The 24,241-nt window shown below is 45.9% G+C and overlaps 3 protein-coding genes across 5 annotated transcripts in view; 2 read left to right on the top strand and 1 right to left on the bottom strand.

The window, feature by feature from the left end:
- The window catches only part of ENTPD5 (ectonucleoside triphosphate diphosphohydrolase 5), a 58,197-nt gene extending 47,764 nt beyond the window's left edge, over positions 1-10,433 (top strand). For 2 of the 3 annotated variants that reach the window (XM_025392044.1, XM_025392045.1), the window contains 2 exons: positions 783-898; positions 4,135-5,081. In XM_025392044.1, coding sequence (XP_025247829.1) covers positions 783-898; positions 4,135-4,221 — 203 coding nt within the window. In that variant the 3' untranslated portion in view covers positions 4,222-5,081. Of the gene's footprint in view, positions 1-782; positions 899-4,134; positions 5,082-9,966 lie in introns of those variants that run through there. The other variant, XM_025392046.1, reaches the window with a different exon arrangement.
- COQ6 (coenzyme Q6, monooxygenase) lies at positions 8,365-21,295 on the bottom strand. The gene is made up of 12 exons (XM_025392043.1): positions 21,028-21,295; positions 17,966-18,100; positions 16,043-16,101; positions 15,628-15,751; positions 13,264-13,394; positions 12,449-12,556; positions 12,303-12,365; positions 12,006-12,113; positions 10,142-10,344; positions 9,947-10,062; positions 9,611-9,777; positions 8,365-8,501 (listed from the first exon to the last, which is right to left on the bottom strand). Exons 1-12 carry the CDS (start codon positions 21,188-21,190, stop codon positions 8,472-8,474), a joined length of 1,407 nt encoding a protein of 468 aa, XP_025247828.1. The 5' UTR covers positions 21,191-21,295; the 3' UTR covers positions 8,365-8,471.
- The window catches only part of FAM161B (FAM161B, centrosomal protein), a 17,414-nt gene continuing 14,385 nt past the window's right edge, over positions 21,213-24,241 (top strand). The window contains exon 1 of the mRNA XM_025392034.1: positions 21,213-21,550. Within this exon, the coding sequence (XP_025247819.1) occupies positions 21,497-21,550 (54 nt within the window). The 5' untranslated portion in view covers positions 21,213-21,496. The remainder of the gene's footprint in view (positions 21,551-24,241) is intronic.

Genomic DNA, 24,241 nt, shown 5'->3' with positions numbered 1-24,241 from the left:
AAAAAAAAAAAAAAAAAAATACAAAAAATTAGCCGGGTGGTGGCGGGCGCCTGTGGTCCCAGGTACTTGGGAGGCTGAGGCAGGAGAATGGCGTGAACCGAGGTGGAGCTTGCAGTGAGCGGAGATCGCGCCACTGCACTCCAGCCTGGGCAACAGAGCGAGAGTCTGTCTCAAAAAAAAAAAAAATAGATAAGGGACTTAGGACTAAGCCCGCACAATAGGTCATAGAAACTTAGCAAATAAACTAGAGCCCATGTAAATGTGAATGGCTAATCATACCAGAGAACTGCAAGTTCTTCAGAAGCTGCAGTCTTACAGAGGCAGGCAGCGCATTGTCCAGCCTCTGAGGTGCCTAGGCATTAACCAGAGGGAGACTTCTGCTTTGCTTATTCTTCTTCTCCCCACCATCTTTTTTTTCGGAGACAGAGTCTTGCTTGTCACCCAGGCTGGAGTGCAGTGGTGCGATCTCGGCTCACTGCAACCTTTGCCTTCCAGGTTCAAGTGATTCTCCTGCCTCAGCCTCCCGAGTAGCTGGGATTATAGCGGCACACCACCACGCCCTGCTAATTTTTATGTTTTTAGTAGAGTTAGGGTTTCACCATGTTCGCCAGGCTGGTCTTGAACTCCTGACCTCAGGTGATCCACCTGCCTCGGCCTCCCAAAGTGCTGAGATTACAAGTGTGAGCCACCACGCCTGGCCCCCTATTCTACTTTCTAAGAGAAAATCCTACACCTCTCAGTTAGTTGCAAACTTGAACTCCAGTTTACTCTGTCTCTTTCAGTGTGTGATAACTTGGAAAACTTCACCTCAGGCAGTCCTTTCCTGTGCATGGATCTCAGCTACATCACAGCCCTGTTAAAGGATGGCTTTGGCTTTGCAGACAGCACAGTCTTACAGGTAAGAGACAGGACACCAGAGTCCCATAACAGCCTTCTTTTGTGGGGGTTGAGAAGGAGTAAGAGCTTATTCAGTAATCAGAGTAGCCAGAAGTGAAATTATGAGGTAGTTTTGTTTGGGCTATGGACAAGGTACTGTGCTGGGCACCATGAATGTGGGAAATTACCTCAATGCAATGGTAGCCTCCAAGTGTATTACCAGGCAAGCTATTGCAGAGGTCACAGAACAGAAAGACTAGAAGCCCAAATTAAGATGCCAAGTCACGTGGTTTATATATTTATTTATTATTATTTTTTTGAGACGGAGTCTCACTCTTGTTCCTAGGCTGGAGTGCAGTGGCATGATCTCAGCTCACTGCAACCTTCGCCTCCTGGGTTCAAGCGATTCTCCTGCCTTGGCCTCCCGAGTAGCTGGGATTACAGGCGTGCGCCACCACTCCCAGCTAATTTTTTTGTATTTTTAGTAGAGATGGGGTTTCACTATGTTGGTCAGGCTGGTCTCGAACTCCTGACCTCAGGTGATCCGCCCACCTCGGCCTCCCAAGGGCTGGGATTATAGGAGTGAGCCACCACACCCGGCCCACATGGTTTATTAAATCAGTTTAGAACTCAGGGTGAGAAGCAAGGGGAAACAGATGAAGAGATGAACACAGAAGACACGATGCAAGCAGGATGTAAGTACCACTCTCTCTAAATCTTGGGTTCCATTTGAGTGGGTTTATATGTCCTGCCTCTCTTTGCTGCTAATAGAGTGGTTACACATACTGGAGCTGAAGTTTGGTCATGGGAGCACAAAGACAAAAGTGCCTGAGGCCACCACACAAACTTGCCCTATTTGGAGAGGCCCCAGGGGCAGACACACCTGGCCAGTAGCATTAGCTTAGCCATCAACATGTACGATGGGTTTTCTTTGGCAGAGGACATGAGGGACCAAAAGGGTGTCACCAGTGAGTGGCTTATTTAAGGTCTCATGAACACTGAATGCCTCATGCATATATAATATGTCATATATATTTCATGTGTGCCTCGTATATTTAGTGCCTCTTGAATCTTAGGTCTCTCTTTGTCCTCCTGTCTCTCTCCATCTGTTTCAATACATGCAGGCTCTACTTTATCTGTAGTAAGTTATTTATCCCCACTTTTGGGCACGTGTCTAGGCTCGATTTCATCAGGTCAACAGAGAACAATCAACGGGTTTACAGACTTTTTTTGGTAGTGGTAGCATCTTTATCCAACAAAAACTTATGTAGAATATCAGTAATACAGCCGGGTGTGGTGGCTCATGCCTGTTATCCTAGCACTTGAGGGGCCAAGGCGAGTGGATCACCTGAGGTCAGGAGTTTGAGACCAGCCTGGCCAACATGGTGAAACCCCATCTCTACTAAAAATACAAAAATTAGCCGGGCATGGTGGCAGGTGCCTGTAATCCCAGCTACTTGGGAGGCTGAGGCAGGAGAATCACTTGAACCTGGGAGGCAGAGGTTCCAGTGAGGAGAGGTCATGCCATTGCACTCCAGCCTGGGCAACAAAGAGGGAAACTCCGTCTCAAAAAAAAAATATATCAGTAATACAAAACTATTCTGGTTGAAGCAGAGATTGGGGGCCTGAAACTCCTCTATCATTTGGCCTCCCTTTTTCCTTTGAAGTGTTTCTAAGAAACCCCTAAAATTCTGAAGAAAACAGATTGATAAAACTGATACACACTAATCTAATCCTCTTCTTATATAGTTGAGGAATTTGGGTCTAAAGTTTTGCCCAAGGTCACTAAGCTAATTGAGATAGATACTGGCTTATAATGTGTTAAGTTCCCTATTTGGTTATTTCTTTTTTCTTTTTTTTTTTTTTTTTTTTTTTTATCGAGACGGAGTCTCGCTCTGTCACCCAGGCTGGAGTGCAGTGGCCGGATCTCAGCTCACTGCAAGCTCCGCCTCCCGGGTTCACGCCATTCTCCGGCCTCAGCCTCCCAAGTAGCTGGGACTACAGGCGCCCGCCACCTCGCCCGGCTAGTTTTTTTGTATTTAATAGAGACGGGGTTTCACCGTGTTAGCCAGGATGGTCTCGATCTCCTGACCTCATGATCCGCCCGTCTCGGCCTCCCAAAGTGCTGGGATTACAGGCTAGAGCCACCGCGCCCGGCCTCTTTTTTCTTTTGAAACCGAGTTTCGCTCTTGTTGCCCAGGCTGGAGTGCAGTGGTGCAATCTCAGCTCACCGCAACCTCCACCTCCCGGTTTCAAGCGATTCTCCTGCCTCAGCCTCCCAAGTAGCTGGGATTACAGGTATGCGCTACCACGCCTGGCTAATTTTGTATTTTTAGTAGAGATGGGGTTTCACCATGTTGGTCAGGCTGGTCTCAAACTTCTGATCTCAGGTAATCCACCCACCTCAGCCTCCCAAAGTGCTGGGATTATAGGCATGAGCCACCACTCCTGGCCTTGTTTGTTTTTGAGACAGGGTCTTGCTGTGTCACCCAGGCTGGAGTGCAGTGGCATGATCTCAGTTCACTGCACCCTCTGCCCCTCCCGGGTTCAAGCAACCCTCCCACCTCAGCCCACCGAGTAGCTGGGATTACAGGTGTGTGCCACCAGTTCTGGCTAATTTTTTTGTAGAGACGGAGTTTTGCCATGTTGCCCAGGCTGGTCTTGAACTCCTGACCTCAAGCAATCCGCCTGCCTTGGCCTCCCAAAGTGCTGGGAGTACAGGTGTGAGCCACTGTGCCTGGCCCCATGTTTGGTTATCATTAGTGCTTAGGAAGAGGCACTTGCTTACATAGTAGGAGTTGAGAAGCTTGGTTTGTTCTTTTCTAGCCCTAAATCTATTCTCATCTCCTGACCATGCCCTTTCTACCGCATCTATTACCATTACATTATAAGTTGCCTTATCTGAAATTAGTGAATCAGAAAATAAAGCAGGGGATACTTTGTGTAGTTTCAAGGTTAGGGAAAGAGTTCAGAATACTGTCTGTCTAAACTATCTCTCTAGAAGGCCTGATGGGCCACGACCTGGGCCAGAAGCATTCAGTTCAGAGATGAGAATGGCAGGTGTAGGGGCAATGGCCAATGGGCCACGGCCAGAAGGAAATCGTTACATAGTGGGAAGCCTGCAAAGACTGGCTCCTGTCAGTTTCGCCATGGTTTGCCCATGTGGATATTCTTTGCCAATATCGTCTGCCCGAGAGCTGTGCTTGCTAGAGTTGGAAACTGGATGAAAAGGTGAAGACTTTTTTTTCTTCTTAACAGCTCACAAAGAAAGTGAACAACATAGAGACGGGCTGGGCCTTGGGGGCCACCTTTCACCTGTTGCAGTCTCTGGGCATCTCCCATTGAGGCCACGCACTTCCTTGGAGGCCTGCATTTGCCAACACCTTTTTAAGGGGAGGAGAGAGCACTCAGTTTCTGAGCTAGTCTGGGGACATCCTGGACTTGAGCCTAGAGATTTAGGTTTAATTAATTTTACATATCTAATGTGAACTGCTGCCTAACCACTCAAGAGTACACAGCTGGTACCAGAGCATCACAGAGAGCCCTGTGAGCCAAGAAGCTTTGGAACTTAACCTTGGAGTGAGAGCCCAGGGACAGGTCCCTGGGAACCAAAGAAAAATCTCATTTCAACCCTTTGAGTGCCTCATTCCACTGAATACTTAAATTTTCCTCTTAAATGGTAAACTAAGTTGACTTACTGCAATCCCATGACCCATCAATATCAGTTTTTTCCTCCCTGTACAGTGCCCTGCCCACCCTTATCTGCACCCACCTCCCCTGAAAAAGAGAAAAAAAATACCTGATTTTGCTTTCCACGTATAATTCAACAACACAAAATGGGACCATATCAGAATCTGTATGATCCTATTCTGTGTTAGCTCCAATCAGCCAGCTGAGAGCCATCCTAAATATTAATAGGATGGAGAGTAACTCCTAACTGTGCATAGACTACAGCCTTAAGAAAGGAGGCCACCCAGTCTCTGGGGACATGTTTTGGGAGGGTGTGGCTGCCTCATATAGCCTACCTTTTCTTTAATCAGCATTTTATCAGTCAACTCTGGGATTAATGAACATATCCGACTTTATGGGTATGTGTATATTCAGTGCCAGTACCACCTCCCAGGCTAATGTGTTAACAGTGTTTTCTATGATTCTAAACTTGTTTTCTTTGTATTTCTAAGAAATACAACTAGGCCCTAACTTTTGGTCTGTGGTCAGAGGTCAGTGTCTGTGCTATTCCAGATCTGTTATTTCAGTTTGCTCTTTTATTCTCTCCGTTTGTAACAGTACCTTCCTGTCCTGGCCCCTTACCACTTTTGCTAATATCCTCTGAATTATTTATCTAGTTCAGAGTTTCCAATACCATTCCTGACAAAACCCCACTTGGATTTGGTTGGCGCTCTCAGCCCACGTCAGTACAGTGGACCAACATTTCCAGGGAGAACCATATTTAATATCCCTCATGTTCTCTTTTTCAATCCAAGTGCTCAGAGCTCTTGACTGTGAATTATTTACCCCAAATTCATTATCTTGCACTTTTTTTTGAGACGGAGTCTTGCTCTGTTGCCCAGGCTAGAGTGGAGTGGCGCAATCTCGGCTCACTGCAACCTCCGCCCCCAGGTTCAAGCGATTCTCGTGACTCAGCCTCCTGAGTAGCTGGGATTACAGGCGCCTACCACCATTCCTGGCTAATTTTTGTATTTTTAGTAGAGATGGGGTTTCACCATGTTGGCCAGGCTGGTTTCCAACTCCTGAACTCAATTGATACACCCGCCTCCAAAAGTGCTGGGATTACAGGCATGAGACACTGTGCCTGGCCTTATCTTGCACTTTCTACATAATCATCCCTGCTTCTCATCTGCCCTGTAGTGCTCTTGGACCTGGAAGACCTCCCTGTGGTCTGGCCCCTTTGCCTTGGTTCTTAACCTCCAGCTTCTTTCCAGGAGTGTTTGTATTTCCCCAAACTGATGGCTTTCACAGTAGACTGTTTCCATCCTCTCTCACAAAGGATGTTAAATATGCCTGGCCCTCACACAGTCCATGGGAAACCTTATTTTATTTTTTGCTTTTGTTTTTGAGATGGAGTCTTGCTCTGTCACCCAGGCTGGAGTGCAGTGGCACGATCTCGGCTCACTGCAAGCTCCACCTCCTGGGTTCATGCCATTCTCCTGCCTCAGACCCCCGAGTAGCTGGGACTAACAGGCACCCGCCACCATACCTGGCTAATTTTTTTTGTATTTTTTAGTAGAGACAGGGTTTCACCGTGTTAGCCAGGATGGTCTCGATCTCCTGACCTCGTGATCCACCTGCCTCGGCCTCCCCAAGTGCTGGGATTACAGGCATGAGCCACCATGCCTGGCCGAAACCTTATTTTTAACTCCATTAAGTCAATAAATATTTACCATCTGCTATGTGCAAGTTACTAGACAAATTTCTGTTTCCTTGTCCCTAAAATTCTTGTCTTTAAATTCATTGTGGAATTTCTTTAGACTTCACACTGACTTTTATTACTAAGGTCACCTTTATACCAACTGCCTTCCTCAAAATGCTTATAATGAAATAACAGAATCTTGAGTTGGAAACAGTCCAAAGAAATAAGCCAAGGTTGTACTCAGTACAGAATTCCCTAGAATTCCTAACAGGTTGTCATTCAGCTTCTGCTAAGGCATGTTCAAGCAGCTTATTCCATTTGGAACTGCACCGATGTTAAAAAAAATTCCTTATATTGAGCTGAAATCTGTCTGTCTTCTAAGTGGTCTTAGTTCTGCTCTAATCTCTCCTTCTAGAATCTTTGGATCTTTTGAGGAAAGCTCCTCCCAAGTTCTTTATTAAGTGACATGACTTTTAGACCCCTTCCGATCTTTGTCAATAAAAGTAGGGTGCCAGACCAGTCACAGAACACTAATGTTGTCCATGTTTCCTCCAGTAGAAACCAGTATTTTACAAGTGGTAAGCTTCCTTCACTAAAGACTGTTCCAGCTTGACAAATGCAGAGATGTAAGTCTCTGGTCTTTAATCATGGCGGGGGCCATTTTGTATAGCACAAATACCATCCAACAGACTCCTTTGGTCATCCCGAATACCTCCGAACTCTAGGGTAGATGCATTCTAACTCCAGAAACTTACCTATATCTATTTTGTTAACCTTGATTAGACGTTCTGGAGAAGTAACCAATTTGTCCATTTTAGGAGCAATTTGGAATCAGAATTTTTATTTTTTTTCTGTAAGGCTCATCCTGCCTGCAGTAGACCCTTTGGGCTTCTTAAGAGGTCCTACAGATTCTAATAGTTTCCTCTTCGTAGATGTGTTAATATATTTAAAATACTTAGGACATGGCCTGGTACATGACAGATGCTGTTTAACATCATTGTCATATGAAGAACACTCTGTGGGCCAATGGAGGTGTGCCTTAAAATTCTTCGTCTTGCCTGATTTTGTTTGCATAACTTCTGGAGAGTCTGTGTCCTCCTCATCTAGGCCACTTTTCCATTTGTTGTGAAAGATGACCTTGTCCCTGCAGTCTCCGCCAGTAGTCACACAGCTTTTCACAGCAGCTGCCATCTTTAATTCTTTTTCCTGAGATTCCAGGAAGGTTGCGACATTGTCACTTTTTGGTTCTAGAATCTTTTAAATTTTCTCCATTTGCCTGAAAAGCGCCCCTATAAGAATAGATTTCCCATGGCTCTAAAAATTATTCCCAATAATACCTTACTTGGTTCAAAAGCAGACTGTTTCCCCTCATTTCATCTCAAATCAGACTTTTGGGCAAGATGTTCTTCAGAGTAAGCAAATCCACAACCTAAAAATCTCTTCAAGAGGCATCTCTGGTCTTGTGAAGAGACCTCTTCAAAAACCCACAGTAAAACTCCCTTCCCTCCAGTTGGCCACCAGTCTGCCACCAAACACGAACAAATTCTGCTGCTAATCGGTTTCCCTTGTGATCTGGTTCCTGAGGTCTTCGGATCTGTGCAATGAATTATTTATTGTTTTATTAAACAGACAGTGGTGTCCCAGAGAGGAACCATAAATAAAATGGAAATCTGGTGCTGTGATAAAGTAATAACTAGCATTAATGAGACCTGGTTTTCCTTTCAGAAAGTCCAGTGTACCTGTAACAAAGGTTAAAGCAATTTATATTTAATTTGCATTCTGATGTTAACTTTTAAACAGCAATTCTAACAAAAATGCATCAACTATTTCTAATTCTTACCTCTATCAAAAAAACAACTGTATAAATTTAAGACCAACACTAAAACAAAAACAAAAAAACTGTAAATTTTCTCTTTAGAAATGATTGTTAACAATTGGAAATGAGTGTGACAGCACCTTGTGGGTTTTTTAGTAATAAAAAGCTCTTTTCAACCACATTGTAAGTCTTCCTTCAAAGTTTTTTCCTTTGGTCTGGCTAATGTATGCTCCTCATAGCAAATTATCATTCATTATTTGGGTGCCACAGGCCCATTAAGCAAAGAAGAAAAAGAGAATTCTAATGTAAAGTAAGTTTATTAAATTAAATAAGATCTTGAAAATATGTATGATGGGTCTTGGGGGAGGACGTTCTTTTTCATCAACATAATCTTTAGGAGAGGAGTACTCATTTGCTTGCAAAGGCCATAATCTGTTCCTGGAGAAAAAATATAAGTGAGTGAAACTCTTAACACTGTAAGGTGAAGAAAATAATTATTGTAGATAATTCTCTACAGAATTATTATTGTAGATAATAATCATGTAGATATTCTTCCCAAGAGTCCCTGTTTTATTTCAGCTAAAAAAAGGAATATATACGTATCTATAAACACATGTTTTGGAGACAGGGTCTCACTGTGTTGACTGGGCTGGAGTGCAGTAGTGTGATCATAGCTCACTGCAGCCTCAAACTCCTGGACTCAAGCACTCCTCCCTCCCCAGCCTCCTAAAGTGGTGGGATTACAGGCATGAGCCACTGCACCCAACAGAAAAAACATATCTTTAAATGAAAGTTTTCAGGATGAAACCAGCCAAGCAGCGAAAGCAGCTTAAACATCTTCATCATTAGAAATCCCTATCCATTATTATTATTATTTTTTTCCAAGAGACTGGTCTTACTCTGTCACCCAGTCTGAGTACAGTGATGTGATCATAGCTCACTGTAGCCTCAAACTCCTGGGCTTAAATGATCCTCTTGCCTGAGTGTCCTGAATAGCTAGGACTACAGGCATGTGCCACAACACTCCCTATTCACTATTCTTAAGCCCTTCTTATACATAAAGTTACTACTTAGATGTGGGCTGCAACACCTAAAAGCCTAGCAAGTACTCTTCTGCTCGTAACCCTTGAGAAGGCAGACACATAAAGATAATAATTTTACAGCCAAGAAAATTAATTCAAAGAAATTAAGAGCTGTGAGCCAGCCGCAGTGGCTCATGCCTATAATCCCAGCACTTTGGGAGGCCGAGGCAGGCGGATCACAGGTCAGGAGTTCAAGACCAGCTTGGCCAACATGGTGAAACCCCATCTCTACTAAAAATTAAAAAATTAGTCGGGTGTGGTGGCAGGTGCCTGTAATCCCAGCCACTTGGGAGGCTGAAGCAGGATAATCACTTGAACCTGGGAGGCAGAGGCTGCAGAAATTGTGCCACTGAACTCCAGCCTCGGTGATAACAGCAAGACTCTGTCTCAAAAAAAAAAAAAAAAAAAAAAAAAAAAAGAAATTGAGAGCTGTTTGCAAAGTCATTCCTCTGAGCAACCTCTTACTTTGAGTGGAGACACTGCATTTGTGGCCTGCAAGCCCCATGTCCTGAGCAACACAAGCGGGGCGGCACTGGTAGAATAGAGCCTTTTTAGTAGGTCTGTAGCAGCCAGAAGAGCAGTGTTGTGACGCTGTCTTTCCGTTTCATACCCTGTGAGGTGGCTCATGGAACCTGAAAGGCAGAGGAAAGATTAAATCCCTCATCCAATAATAAGGTTTTCTTCCCTCTCCTAGCAAGCCACCATATATATTTTATGTCCACTCCCTCTTGCTACTGTGGGCCCTGATTTTGCCTAACTATATGACCTCTGGATACTTCTCCACAGTACCTGAATCCTTACCTAAGTCCTTCCCATTGAAGGCTGCCGTACTGAGGTGATGGGCCAAGCTGGAGATATCCCCAAAGCCCATGTTGACACCCTGTCCTGCAAGCGGATGGACTCTGTGGGCTGCGTCCCTAAGAATAAAGCAGAGTTCAGGTGTGACATCTGGCAGCAAGGTGAGAAGGGAGTGGCCCTGCTCTGTTATCATCTTACCCAATGAGCGCCACCCGAGGCCTGACGTACTCAGCAGCATGTCCCAACCCAAGAGGAAACAGAACTCGGCTTTTGGCATCCACCCTGGCTACGCTTGGGGGCAGCTGGCGAGCCGAGACCTTCGTGGGCTTCAGAAGACCGACAGCATATTGCAGCATGGCACCAGCTGTGTCGATGAAGTCCGTGTGGTCAGCATCACTCCACTGAGCAGCACCAGCCACAAGACACACAAGGTGAAATTTGAGTAGCAGGGAATTAAAAATTCAACAAAGAAACCTTGTTTGTAACCAAAGCTTAGGCTAATGCTACCCAACTTGCCTACACTGATCTTGACAAGTGATAAGCCCCTCAAGTGCACAGCTCAACTTCTCATCGCTCCCCACAGGTTTTAAGATCAAGCCAAACTGCACATGAGCTGGCCCCTGCCTACTGCTGAGCTTCACCTTTCACTAGTCCCCACCCTCAATAACCATACACCGGCCACAGTATAGCTCATCACACAGTATCCTTCTACCTCCACGACTCTCCTCTGCTTAGAATGCCTGTCTCTATTTCATTAGGATAACACCTCAGAGCATCCAGAAGATGTCGCTTCTTTTTAACCCCTCCTGTATGCTTCCCCAGCATCCTATGCATACTTCTATCACTGTACGAAGATTGTCATTTACGGTCTTCCTCGCCTGACTATGAACTTCCTGAAAGCAGAGACTGTTCTCAGTATCTCCAGAGCCTGCTACATAGAAAGGACAATTAATGGTGAATGACTGCACTGCAGAGGTCCTAGACCTGTGCCAGGAATATATACTAAATGGCCCAGAGTGGGGTAGTGTTCACCATTTATCTCAGAATCCACTTCATTATGTTCCTTTCATTATTGTTGCTACTACAGAGCAGTGGAGTCTAGTTCTTTGGTGTGAAGGTGGCAGGCTTTGAGTGTCATTTAGGCTCCAAAAGTAATACTGGTACCCCTATTATCCAAAGGCTGTGTCTACTCCAGAATAGTTACTAGTATTTGTTGAGCACCTACAATGTACTAAAGATGTTCCATGCATTTTACAAAAGTTCTCTCATTTTGAAAGTCTTCATTCAATCCTGAGAAGTTAGTGATACTATTTATATTTTTCAGGAAATGAACAGGTAGAACCAGTATTGAACCCACCTACTAAGCTTACTCTTAAGCCCCATGCTGATATTCGCTCAGCCTTTCCCTAGGAATACTTCCAATGAATTAGGCTTGAAAGGTTCAGGTAGCTGGAACCTAGCAGAACTGTTCCAAGTGATGCAAGTGTTACAGCTTCAAAAAAAGGCCAATGCTAACCACCACCCAGGCAGCTGTTTCAGTCAGCCTAACAGCAGCCCACAACCCTCAAAAGGGTATTATTTATTATTTCTATTGTTTTGCATTTCCCTGTATGCCCTCCTCCACATAATCCAGACCAAGCATTATAGTTACAAAGTACAAAGGGACAGCTGACTGGTTACTCCTTTTTCCTGACTCAAAACCACCTTTCTGGCTGGGCATGGTGGCTCACGCCTGTAATTCCAGCACTTTGGGAGGCCAAGGCAGGCAGATCACTTGAGGTCAGGAGTTTGAGACCAGCCTGGCCAACATGGTGAAACCCCATCTCTACTAAAAATACAAAAATTAGCCAGGCATGGTGGCACATGACTGTAGTCCCAGCTACTCGGGAGGCTGAGGCAGGAGAATCCCTTGAACCCGGGAGGCAGAGATTGCACAGTGAGCCAAGATTGCGCCACTGCACTCCAGCCTGGCAAGACTCTGTTTTTTTTAAAAAAAAACAAAAACACATCTTTCTGTATGTCCTCCTGCAACACATCATTAGCTGGGTATATCGATACTCACAAAGGCAGAGTTAACGGCATCCACAAATTTTTCCTCATCCATGCTAACTAGCTGTGCTGCATGTTCATGGGACGTAGACCAAACCAAGGAACTCAAGGTGTCTGAAAGCTGTGTCAAAAGAACACCAATACCAAGGGCTAAGATTCTTCTGCATTTGGGAACTCTCAAGCATAAAAAGATAAGAAGGGAACTTACAACCAGCCTGGACAGATTCCCTTGAAACCAGAAAAAGGCTGAGAGAAAGGGAAGAGGAAAGGCTGCATGCATGTGGGCAGACTGGCCAGAAGGACCTCTTACCGGGAGCAGAGCAATAGGCCCAGAGGGAAGAAATCTCTGCCAGGCTACGTTGTTTTCTGTGGCCTGCAACAGAGAGGAGAAAAGTTTCTCTGCGAAGTACCTAGTGCCTATGAATAGAGTCCCCAGATGGCAGCTCAGCATCTTACCTCTGATAAATGCAGAGTAGCCACAACAGCAGACTGGTCATAGTTCCAGCTCACATTCTGGATTCCAGCAGCCTGCCGTACTCCAGAGTTGTGACCATCTGCACCTATCTGCATGTACACACAAGCCTGCTAAGTCTTACAGCCTCTTCTTAAACTGCTTCAGAAGTTTTTCTCTGCCCCCTAAAGTTTCCTCCAGCTCTGATTGTTGGTGAGCCCATTCTGTGGCAGGATAATTCCATCAGGCCTGCTTCACTCAGAGCCCCTAGAGGCGGAGCCCCTGCACTGTGTCACCTCAGCCTCAGCCAACAAAGCCAAAGCTGGACATGACTCAAAAGGTGCCAGCCATGAGTTGAACTCAGCCAGGCCCTCCTGATATTTGAACTAGAGAGCAATAAGGAAAGTTTCAGTATGGGGCACACACTGGAGCTGAATAGTTCTGATGTAGGGTTAGGAATGGCTGCCATGCAAAAAGGGAAGCTTGTGAGCAGAAAGGAGAAAAATGAGAGGCAAGAGATCAATGACCACAGACTCCTCAGAGGGAAAGAACAGCCTCCATTCCCTACACTGTGGTGCCTGCCCTGTGAGGCCCAGCTATCTGTTATTTCATGACCTAAGACGGCCCATGAGATTGCTTCCTGTACAGAATTTAGGATGAGACCATCTCAACTTGAGCTGGCCTGAATGGGTACCAGTCCTTATAACCAAAAGCTTTGCCTAAAATTAAACTATAGCTTAGATCTAAAACCAGAGTCCCTAGAATCTAGGATAAGATGTAGATATACGAGACCCCTAGCAAAGTAAGAATCTTCAACTACCAACAATTTGGTCTGGAAGGTGCTGCCATCACCTAGGGTAATATGAACCCAAGGGCTGGAGTCTGCCACAGGAAATGGACAAGGCCAGGTATAGCGAATGGCTTTGCTCCTGTAGAGAACTGTCACTCGGTCTGGGGAGTTCAAAAGAGAGAAAAAAAAATTAGAAAGGCGGGCCACATAGGCTGAGGAAAAAGCCATAACTAAACCTAAAGCAAGGTCCCAGGACAGCAGTGTCTTGTCATTTAAGATTAAAAAAAAAAAATCAGTAATTAATGCTATGGTCTGAGCTAATAAATGACAGAAGCCACAGAGATAACTCAATGTCAAAAAAAGACACTGAAGTTCTCAGTGAACTCCGTCAGAGGCACTCTTTCTTACTGTCCACATGCTTCTGCGCCTCCATTTTCACTCTGCGCCTAAATGAGCCCGTGTGTGTTTTTATAGTAGACAAGCTGGGAATACCATAGGCTGAAACAAATCCTAGACTACAAAATATTTTATTCCAGCTGGAAACCATTTCATTTTTCTGGTCATAAAAACAATACGCTCTATAGCCAGGCACGGGTGGCTCATGCTTGTAATCCCAGCACTTAGGGAGGCTGAGGCAGGAGGATCACTTGAGCCCAGGAGTTCACGACCAGCCTGGGCAACATGGTAAAACCCCATCTTTACAAAAAATTAACCAGGCATGATGGTGCTCACCTGTAGTCCCAGTTAGTCAGGAGGCTGAGGTGAGAGGATTGCTTGAGCCACTGCACCCCAGCCAGAGAAAACAAAGCAAGACCTTGTCTCAAAACAAAACAAAACACTATCTCCAAAAATATCAGACTGTATACATCATTTACAGCTTTTTGTATGTCAGTCAGTCATACCCTCAACAAAGCAATTTAAATAATAATAGTAAGCTCGCTGTAAAAGTTTGGACAACAAAGAAAGGTTAAAGTGGGGAAAAATCACCCTTAATGAAACTACTCAGAGACAACTGCAGTTACAGCTTTGGTGTATAGCTTTCCAGACAATTTCCTATGCATGTACATACACACACAAGTGTGATCATATGACCCAATATATTATGGAACAAATTTCTGAGTTATTAAATTTTAGATCCAAATTATCTTTAAAAGGTACATCGTGGTTCATTACATGAACTACTATTCAATATCAAAAAGCATTTAAGTTGCTTCCAATTTTTCTCTCTCTAGAACAGTAAGATATTTGCAAATCGCCTAACTGATAAATTTATATTCAGAATATATAAAGAACTCCTATAACTCAAAAAGAGAAATAATCCAATTTAAAAACAGGCAAGGCTGGGCACAGTGGCTCATGCCTGTAATCCCAGCACTTTGGGAGGCCAAGGCTGGTGGATCACGAGGTCAGGAGATCGAGACCATCCTGGTGAACACTGTGAAACCCCGTCTCTACTAAAACTTCAAAAAAATTAGCCGGGCGTGGTGGCGGGCGCCTGTAGTCCCAGCTACTCAGGAGACTGAGGCAGGAGAATGGCATGAGAATGAACCAGGGGGGCGGAGCTTGCAGTGAGCGGAGATCGTGCCACTGCACTCTGGCCTGGGCAACAGAACAAGACTCCGTCTCAAAAAAAAAAAAAACCGGCAAAAGATTTTGAACAGACATTTCGCCAAAGTGGATACACAAATGGCCAGTAAGGACATGAAAAGATACTTGGCATCATTAGTTACTAAGGAAACGCAACCACAACTACCATGAGATACCACTTCACTCTCAACAGGATGGCTACAGTTTTTTTTTTAAAAGAAGGAAAATAAGTGTTGGTGAGGATGTAGAGAAATTGGAACCCTTATATACTGGTGGGAAAGTGAAATTGCATAGCCTCTTTAGAAAAGTTTGGCAGCTTCTGAAAATATTAAACATAGAATTATTATATGGCCCAGCAATTCCTAAGTATCCAGCACTGTGAAATAATCATCAGAGAATTCCTTTTTTTGAGATGGAGTCTTGCTCTGTCGCCCAGGCTGGAGTGCAGTGGCATAATCTTGGCTCACTGCAAGCTCCACCTCCTGGTTCACGCTATTCTCCTGCCTCAGCCTCTCGAGTAGCTGGGTCTACAGGCACCTGCCACCGCGCCCGGCTAATTTTTGTTTTGTATTTTTAGTAGAGATGGGGTTTCACCATGTTAGCCAGGATGGTCTTGATCTCCTGACTTTGTGATCCGCCCGCTTTAGCCTCCCAAAGTGCTGGGATTACAGGCGTGAGCCACCACACCCGGCCATCAGAGGATTTCTTTATGGTGGACACTGAATATTGTAAAAGAGATCCTTTCTTCCAGTAAGTCCTAAGCAGTTCACTTCTCAATGAATGCAAGATGGAAGATGGGGGCCTCACCAGACACAGCCTCCAGCTGCTTAGTGAGAGCATGCATGATGACATCGTTCTCCACGATATAGCCCATATCATCTAAATTATCCTTATCAAACATTATCAGGGCCTCTGAGCAGGCATCCCACACCTGGAAACACAAAAGGAAAGTTTGCATTAAAACCAAGAAGGAAACATCACTCCAATCAGAAACAATATTGCTTTCCCAAGTGACAGAGCAGAAAAATCACAATTGTCAGCCTCTCTGGCAGGAAAATATAAAATTAGAAGATTCTGGGAATGCTTCTCCCCACTTCGTCAGACTGTGAACCTTGTCTGATTCCTCTTACATTCACAGAACACTTGAAGAAAGTGGACTCCGATAGCTTAACACAAGACAGACCAAAACATCTTGACAAAATTGAAAAAGATAAAGGGGCACCTGCATTCGCCGAAAGGCTCTGTATCTCATGTTGCAGATATGGTCCCAGGCACCAAAACCTACAAAAGAAAGGATCTATAGACCAGAGTGACCTCACAGGGACCTGGGCTCCCCCTTGTCCTCCATCCTGTTATGTAAAGGGTTGTTTTCAGTATTCTTCAATAATACTCTCCACTTCTATCTTGTTTGATGTTAATACCTAAGCTACTCTGTTCCCCAGTTCCAGGTTGCATAGCATGAAAAACCACCCAGCTTCTGCCGGGCGCGGTGGCTCACGCCTGTAATCCCAGCACTTTGGGAGGCCGAGGCGGGCGGATCACGAGGTCAGGAGACCGAGACCATCCTAGCTAATACGGTGAAACCCCGTCTCTACTAAAAAATACAAAAAATTAGTCGGGCGTTGTGGCGGGTGCCTGTAGTCGCAGCTAATTGGGAGGCTGAGGCACGAGAATGGCGTGAACCCGGGAGGCGGAGCTTGCAGTGAGCCGAGATCGCACCACTGCACTCCAGCCTGGGTGACAGAGCAAGACTCCATCTCAAATAAATAAATAAATAAATAAATAAAGACCCAGCTTCCATGATCAAAAGGTCGAATCACATAAAGTAGGGGAAATAAAAAAAGAAAACCAAATCCATATTGTTCTTTTTCTTCATCATCCTATTGAAGTTATAAAACTCCTAAAGACAATTTTTTAAAAATTGCTTTCACAAAGGATTTCTAGAAACTTAAAACCATTTGTCTTTTCTTTTTTTTTTTTTTTTTTTTTTGAGACGGAGTCTCGCTCTGTCGCCCAGGCTGGGGTGCAGTGGCCGGATCTCAGCTCACTGCAAGCTCCGCCTCCCGGGTTTATGCCATTCTCCTGCCTCAGCCTGCGGAGTAGCTGGGACTACAGACGCCCGCCACCTCGCCGGGCTAGTTTTTTGTATTTTTTAGTAGAGACGGGGTTTCACCGTGTTAGCCAGGATGGTCTCAATCTCCTGACCTCGTGATCCGCCCGTCTCGGCCTCCCAAAGTGCTGGGATTACAGGCTTGAGCCACCACGCCCGGCCCATTTGTCTTTTCTTTTTCAAGATACAAGGTCTCGGTATATTGCCCAGGCTGGACAAACTCCCGGGCTCAAGTGATCCTCCCATCTCAGCCTCCCAAGTGGCCAGGACTACAGCTACACATGACTGTGCCTGGCACTATTTTATATTTTTTAGCTCTTCATAGCACTGAACAGATTTATTCACTGAGGAAATAGTTACTGATCACCAACTATGTGCCAAATACAGTAAAGTGGGAAACCAAATGGACAAAGTCCCTGGCCTTCTGCATTTAACATTCTAATTGGAGAGATGGACAATAAAAAACAAACACATAATATAATGCCAGGTAGTAGTAAGCATTATGAAGAAAAATAGAGCAGGGAAAGGGGCTAGAAAGTGATGGAAGAGTTTAATTTGAGATAGGGTGATTACAGACAGGATGGTCTGAGGGAAATATCCAGCAGACCTAATGACAGTTTGCTAACTGGTTCCACGTGTACACATTATTCATCTGCACCCCAAGAGCATTTCACATGCAAGCTCCCTAGCTTGCTAGAGGGCTTGACTCAGGATGAAGAGAGCACTGCTATTCAAAGTGAATGTTCATGATTAGTTCATATGATTTCAGTTCCACCAATTCATAATGACACAACATCACAAGTGAAGTCAACATGATGGACCCACATGCCTCAAAGATGCATTCCTGACAGGGAGTTGATGCAGTGGCAATTGCAGGGGTCCACATCTGTATTAGACTACCAATCCCACCCTCTCTCCACCCACCTCAGTGAGTTCCCTCCTTGTCAGAGGCTCTGATGACTCTGCCCCATGGGATACACTACAAAGCTGAGTGGGAAAGGAGACTGGATCTTTGAAGGAGGATCTTCTACTCACTACTGAGAAGCGTTGCAGAGCCAGGAGAAATGGAGCTGACCCTGTTGCTGTAAGTTTCTGACAATTTCTCCAATACTTTCTTTGGACCCGCTTCTAGCAACAGGATTTTCTTGTCATGAAAGTGAATATCATACCCTAAAAAAATAAAAAAATTAAAAATTTATATCATTTCAGGAAAATCAAGTATTTCTTTTCCCATTACCAAGAGAAACAACAGAGTAACTACTTAACCCTTAGAGTATGAATTTCTTACAGAGAACATAAAGTAAACACTATACCCATGCAGAGTCCTAAGCAATAACATACACCACCATTTTAGCCATGAGAACCACCTGGCCCACAACTGTAAGGCTTCTCCAAAGACCACTACATGCCACGTGCCAAGAAGCAAGTAATGGCAAACACCTAACTAGCAAACGAAACGTCCTAGAAAGGAAAAATGAAGTGAAAAAGTTATAGTATTTAAACACCAGTTCTTTCCAATCTCGAGTATTAAAGTCACTAAAAATTACAACTCCTGTTCAAAAGAAAAAGTGGAATAAATAAGCAAAATTCAATGCAGTCTCAAGATTAAACCAAGAATAAAGAATTACGAGTTTATAAAGGCTGGTGAGGTGGCTCACACCTGTAATCCCAGCACTTTGCAGGCCAAGGTGGGCAGATCACCTGAAGTCAGGAGTTCGAGACCAGCCTGGCCAACATGGCGAAACCCCGTCTCTACTAAAAATACAAAAAAATTAGTCAGGTGTGATGGCGGGCACCTGTAATCCCAGCTACTCGGGAGGCTGAGGCAGGAGAATCACTTGATCCTGGGAGGCAGAGGTTGCAGTGAGCCAAGATTGTACCATTGCATTCCAGCCTGGGCAACAAGAGCAAAACTCCATCTCAAAAAAAAGAATTAGAGTTTATAAAAGAAAAGGTGGGCCAGGCATGGTGGCTCACACCTGTAATCTTAGCATTTTGGGAGGCCGAGGTGGGAGGATCGCTCAAGCCCAGGAGTTCAAGACCAGCCTGGGCAACATAGCAAGACCCTGTCTCTACAAAAATATATTTTTTAAAAAACTAGCTAGGCATGGTGGCACACCTGAGCCATGTTTGTGCAACTGCACTCCTACTTGGGGGACAGAGTAAAACCCTGTCTCAAAAACTAAAAAAAACAAAAAAAAAAAACAAAAAAGGTCAGGCACAGTGGGTCACGCCTGTAATCCCAGCACTTTGGGAGACCGAGGCGGATGGATCACTTGAGCTCAGGAGTTTGAGACCAGCGTGGGCAACATGGTGAAACCTCGTCTCTACTAAAAACACAAAAATTAGCCAGGTGTGATGGCGGGCGCCTGTGGTCCCAGCTCCTCAGAAGGCCGAGGCAGGAGAATCACTGGAACCTGGGAGGCAGAGGTTGCAGTGAGCTGGGATCCTGCCACTGCACTCCAGCCTGGGTGACAGAGTGGAGACTCTGTCTCAAAAAAAAAAAAGAAAGTTAGCTCCAGCCATACAGACAGTGAGTGGCCCCTCTTGCTGCAGTACCACAGCAGGTTTTGCTGTGGAGGATGGGGCACAGGGACACACTCTGTAGAGGGCACTAGCTTCTTCTCTTTTTTTGAGACAGAGTCTCCACTCTGTCACCCAGGCTGGAGTGCAGTGGCACAATCTCGGCTCACTGCAACCTCCCCCTTCCAGTTTCAAGCAATTCTCCTGCCTCAGCCTCCCAAGTAGTCATGAGAACCACCCTGTTACAGAAGTCTATGATCTGCTTTAAGTTAAATTTTGTGTATCTTGTGAGATGAGGATCATAGGGTGGAATAGCTGCCCTCAGACCAGGGTGTCCAATCTTTTGGCTTCCCCAGGCCACAATGGAAGAAGAATTGTCTTGGGTCACATATAAAAAACACTAATACTAATGATAGCTTAGGAGCTTAAAAAAAAAAAAAAATCGCAAAAAATATCTCATAATGGGCCGGGCATGGTGATTCATGCCTGTAATCCCAGCACTTTGGGAGGCAGGGGCAGGTGGATCACGAGGTCAGGAGTTCGAGACCAGCCTGGCCAATATAGTGAAAACCCGTCTCTACTAAAAATACAAAAATTAGCCGGGTGTGGTGGCGCGTGCCTGTAATCCTAGAGGTTGCAGTGAGCCGAGATCGTGCCATTGTACTCCGTCCTGGGCAACAAGAGCGAAACTCCGTCTGGGGGGTGGGGCGGGGGGAAGTGAAAAGACTACAAAATGGAAGAAAATATTTGCAAGTCATTTATCAGATAAGGGACTTGTATACAGAATAAACAAAATAATGGCCAGGCAGGGTTGCTTATGCCTGTAATCCCAGCACTTTGGGAGGCTGAGGCGGGTGGATTGCTTGAGCCCAGGAGTTCCAGACCAGCCTGGGCAACATAGTGAGACCTCGTCTCTATAAAAAAATACAAAAATCAGCCGAGTGGTGGCGCATGCCTGCAGTCCCAGCTATTTGGGAGGCAGAGGCAGGAGGATCAATTGAGCCAGGGAGGTTGAGGCTACAGTGAGCTGTGATCGTGCCACTGCACTGCAGCCTGGGCACAGAGGAAGACCCTGTCTCGAAAAATAAATAAAAATGACTCTTCCACTCAGTATTCAAAAGACAAACTGCTCAATTAAAAACCGGGCAAAGAGGCATTTTTCCAAAGAAGACACAAATGACCAAAAAACATGTGAAAGGATATTCAACATCATTAATCATTATGGAAATACAAATCAAAACCTGAAGATCCCACTTTACTTACACCCACTACAATGTCTATAAACAAAAAGACAATGACAAGTACTGTCCAGGATCTGGAGAAACTGGAACTCTCATATATAAATAACCCTGGGAAGGCCTGCTTTCCCATGAGTAGAACAGACTCAGAACGCCCCTCCCACTTTTGACCCTACTGGGCCCTGAAGGACCACACGCATTCCAGCCTGCCCTGGGGTTCCTCTAGGAGGGCAGGGGAGAAACTGTCTTTGGACAAGTCGTGCTAGGGCTCTCACGGCTCTCATCGTGCCTCCGCGGCCCAGTGTCCCGCCACTAGTAGCCTGGAGAGGAGCTTACCCAAGGCACAGGCCATTGCAGCGCCCACCAGGCCTCCACCCGACACCACCACGTCATACACGGTGTCTGTTGAGGCGCCGGACCACCTGCGGCAGGACACCAGCGGGCTGCTGTAGGCAGCTGCACCCACAACCCCACATCGGCTCACCAGCCGGGCGGCCATGGTGCAGACCTGCGCCGTCGCACTCAGGCCTCCGGCAGGCCCAACTAGGTAGTGCTTCCGGAGCAGAGCACTCCAATCCCGTCCCGCTTCAGCGGCGCCCTCAGAACCGGAAATAAAATGCGCGAAGAGAATAGGCCAATCGGAAAACGAACTTTGCCTCCTCGGGCGGGATGGATCGGAGGCTGCCCTGGAAGCCTATCAGACGCCAAAGCTAGAAAGGGGTGGACCCTGGCTCCGCACAGCTAGCGCTGCCGCCGCTGCTGCACCTATCGCTGTCACAGCCGCTGCTGCCTCTGTCCAGCCGAAATGACCGTGGAGAGGCCTGAGGGAGCCCCCGGAGGCGCGGAGGGCAGCCGTCAGGTGAGGAGAGAAAGAGAAGGGAGGAAGCGGGACTGCCCCCGGGAAAGGAATCCCAGAGAGGAAACTGTTTGGCGTTGCCTTGGAAACAGACAGCAGGGGCGTGTCACGGAGGGGCGTGGGGTTAAAATGAGCGTTTAGGGACCAGGAGGCGGATTCTGATTTGCAGACCTGAACCTCTCGGACTTTATACGAGGCTCCTTATAGGCAATGTCACATAAGTTTTCGCTTATCCTGTTAGTACTCTATGACCAATTGTCGTCCGTTTTTTGTAGAAGAGAAAACTAAGGCACAAAAAGATTAAGAAAATTGCCCCCCACATTTGACCGAGGTGGTGGCTCACGCCTGTAATCCCAACACATTGGGAGGCAGAGGCGGGTGGATCACCTGAGGTCAGGAGTTCGAGACCAGCCTGGCCAACATGGTGAAACCCCGTCTCTACTAAAAATAAAAAAAAAAAAAAAAAAAAAAGGCCAGGCGCGGTGGCTCACGCCTGTAATCCTAACACTTTGGGAGGCCGAGGCAAGCGGATCACAAGGTCAAGAAATCGAGACCAGGCTGGTTTCCATGGCAAAACCCCCGTCTCTACTGAAAATACAAAAATTAGCTGGGCATGGTGGCGCACGCCTGTAGGCCCAGTTACTGGGAAGGTTGAGGCAGGAGAATCGCTTGAACCCGGGAGGCGGAGCTTACAGTGAGCTGAGATCGCACCACTGCACCCCAGCCTGGCGACAGAGCGAGACTCTGTCTCAAAAAAAAAAAAAAAAAAACAACCAGGTGTGGTGGCGCCTGCCTCCAGTGATCCACCAGCCAAGGCCTTCCAAAGTGCTAGGATTACCGTGAGCCAGTGTGCCTGGCGGACCCTAAATTCTTAAAGACAGAAAGTAGACTTGCGGTTGCTTAGGGCTGGTGGGGTGGGGTGTGGATGGTTAGGGGAAATAGGGAGTGACTACTACAGAGTATGGCGTTTATTTTAGGGGCGATGAAAGTGTTCTAAAATTGTGATGGTAGTTGCACAATTCTGTGTATATACCAAAACCACTGAATTGTACACTTTAAATGAGCGAATATATTGTATAGAAATTATATCTTAATAACGTTGTCTTTAAAAAAAAAAGAAAAAGGCCGGGCGCGGTGGCTCAAGCCTGTAATCCCAGCACTTTGGGAGGCCGAGACGGGCGGATCACGAGGTCAGGAGATCGAGACCATCCTGGCTAACACGGACAAACCCCGTCTCTACTAAAAAATACAAAAAACTAGCCGGGCGAGGTGGCGGGCGCCTGTAGTCCCAGCTACTCGGGAGGCTGAGGCAGGAGAATGGCATAAACCCGGGAGGCGGAGCTTGCAGTGAGCTGAGATCCGGCCACTGTACTCCAGCCTGGGCGACAGAGCGAGACTCCGTCTCAAAAAAAAAAAAAAAAAAAAAAAAAGAAAAAACGTGCCCAAGATCGCACACTCTTTGTAGCAGAGCCAGGGCTAGGGTGCATACATACCTCTGACTCTTACCCTGGATTTTAGTAAGGCTGGCTCCTCCTCAATCAATTGTCAATTCAAAGTTCCTCCACAATGAAAAATAAAAATCAGCCCAGGACTGAGGAAGTATAACTCAGACTGTCATAGGCATAGATAATGCCAACAGCAAGAGCATCAGGAAACAGTGTTTCAGGTCCATACTATAGGTGCAAAATTACTAACACTCCTTCTTCCAAATTATACTGCTTACTGATCAATTACTTACCCACCCTACTTTATTCTTCTCACCTTTTGAATAAGAATTGCCTTTGGGCGGGGCCCAGTGGCTCACACCTGTAATCCCAGCACTTCGGGAGGCCAAGGCAGGCGAATCACTTGAGCTCAGGAGTTGGAGACCACCCTGGGCAACATGGTGAAACCCCGTCTCTACAAAAAATTAAAAAATTAGCCAGATGTGGGGGCGCGTGCTGTAGTCCCAGCTACTCGGGAGGCTGAGGTGGGAGGATCATCACGTGAGCTCAGGAGGTTCAGGCTGCAGTGAGGCATGATTGCACCACTGCACTCCAGAACCTGGGTGACAGAGCAAAATCCTGCCTAAAAAAAAAAAAAAAAAAAAGCTCAATCATTCACTTATTAAATTGTCCCCACTTCATGACAACACCATTCCAGAATCAATCAGGGAAGCTGGCCAGCCGTATAAAAATCACACCCCCGACCCTAAGTTCCCTCTGTTTTCCGTAGTGTCCTGCAGCAAGTTAATAAACCTAACTGATGTACCGATTACAAGTACATTCTTTTTTTTTTTTTTTTTTTTTTTTTTTTTTTTTTTTTTTTTTTTTTTTGAGACGGAGTCTCGCTCTGTAGCCCAGGCTGGAGTGCAGTGGCCGGATCTCAGCTCACTGCAAGCTCCGCCTCCCGGGTTCACGCCATTCTCCGGCCTCAGCCTCCCGAGTAGCTGGGACTACAGGCGCCCGCCACCTCGCCCGGCTATTTTTTGTATTTCTTAGTAGAGACGGGGTTTCACCGTGTTAGCCAGGATGGTCTCGATCTCCTGACCTCGTGATCCGCCCATCTCGGCCTCCCAAAGTGCTGGGATTACAGGCTTGAGCCACCGCGCCCGGCCACAAGTACATTCTTAATAACCTTCATCTGATAGACTTTTATCAACCAAAAAGCTTTCCATAGGCACTTTTTTTTTTTTTTTTTTTTTTTTTTTTTTTT

The sequence above is a fragment of the Theropithecus gelada genome, chromosome 7b, assembly GCF_003255815.1.
Source record: "Theropithecus gelada isolate Dixy chromosome 7b, Tgel_1.0, whole genome shotgun sequence".
NCBI lineage: Eukaryota > Metazoa > Chordata > Mammalia > Primates > Cercopithecidae > Theropithecus > Theropithecus gelada.
This window is presented reverse-complemented; position numbering and strand designations above follow the sequence as displayed.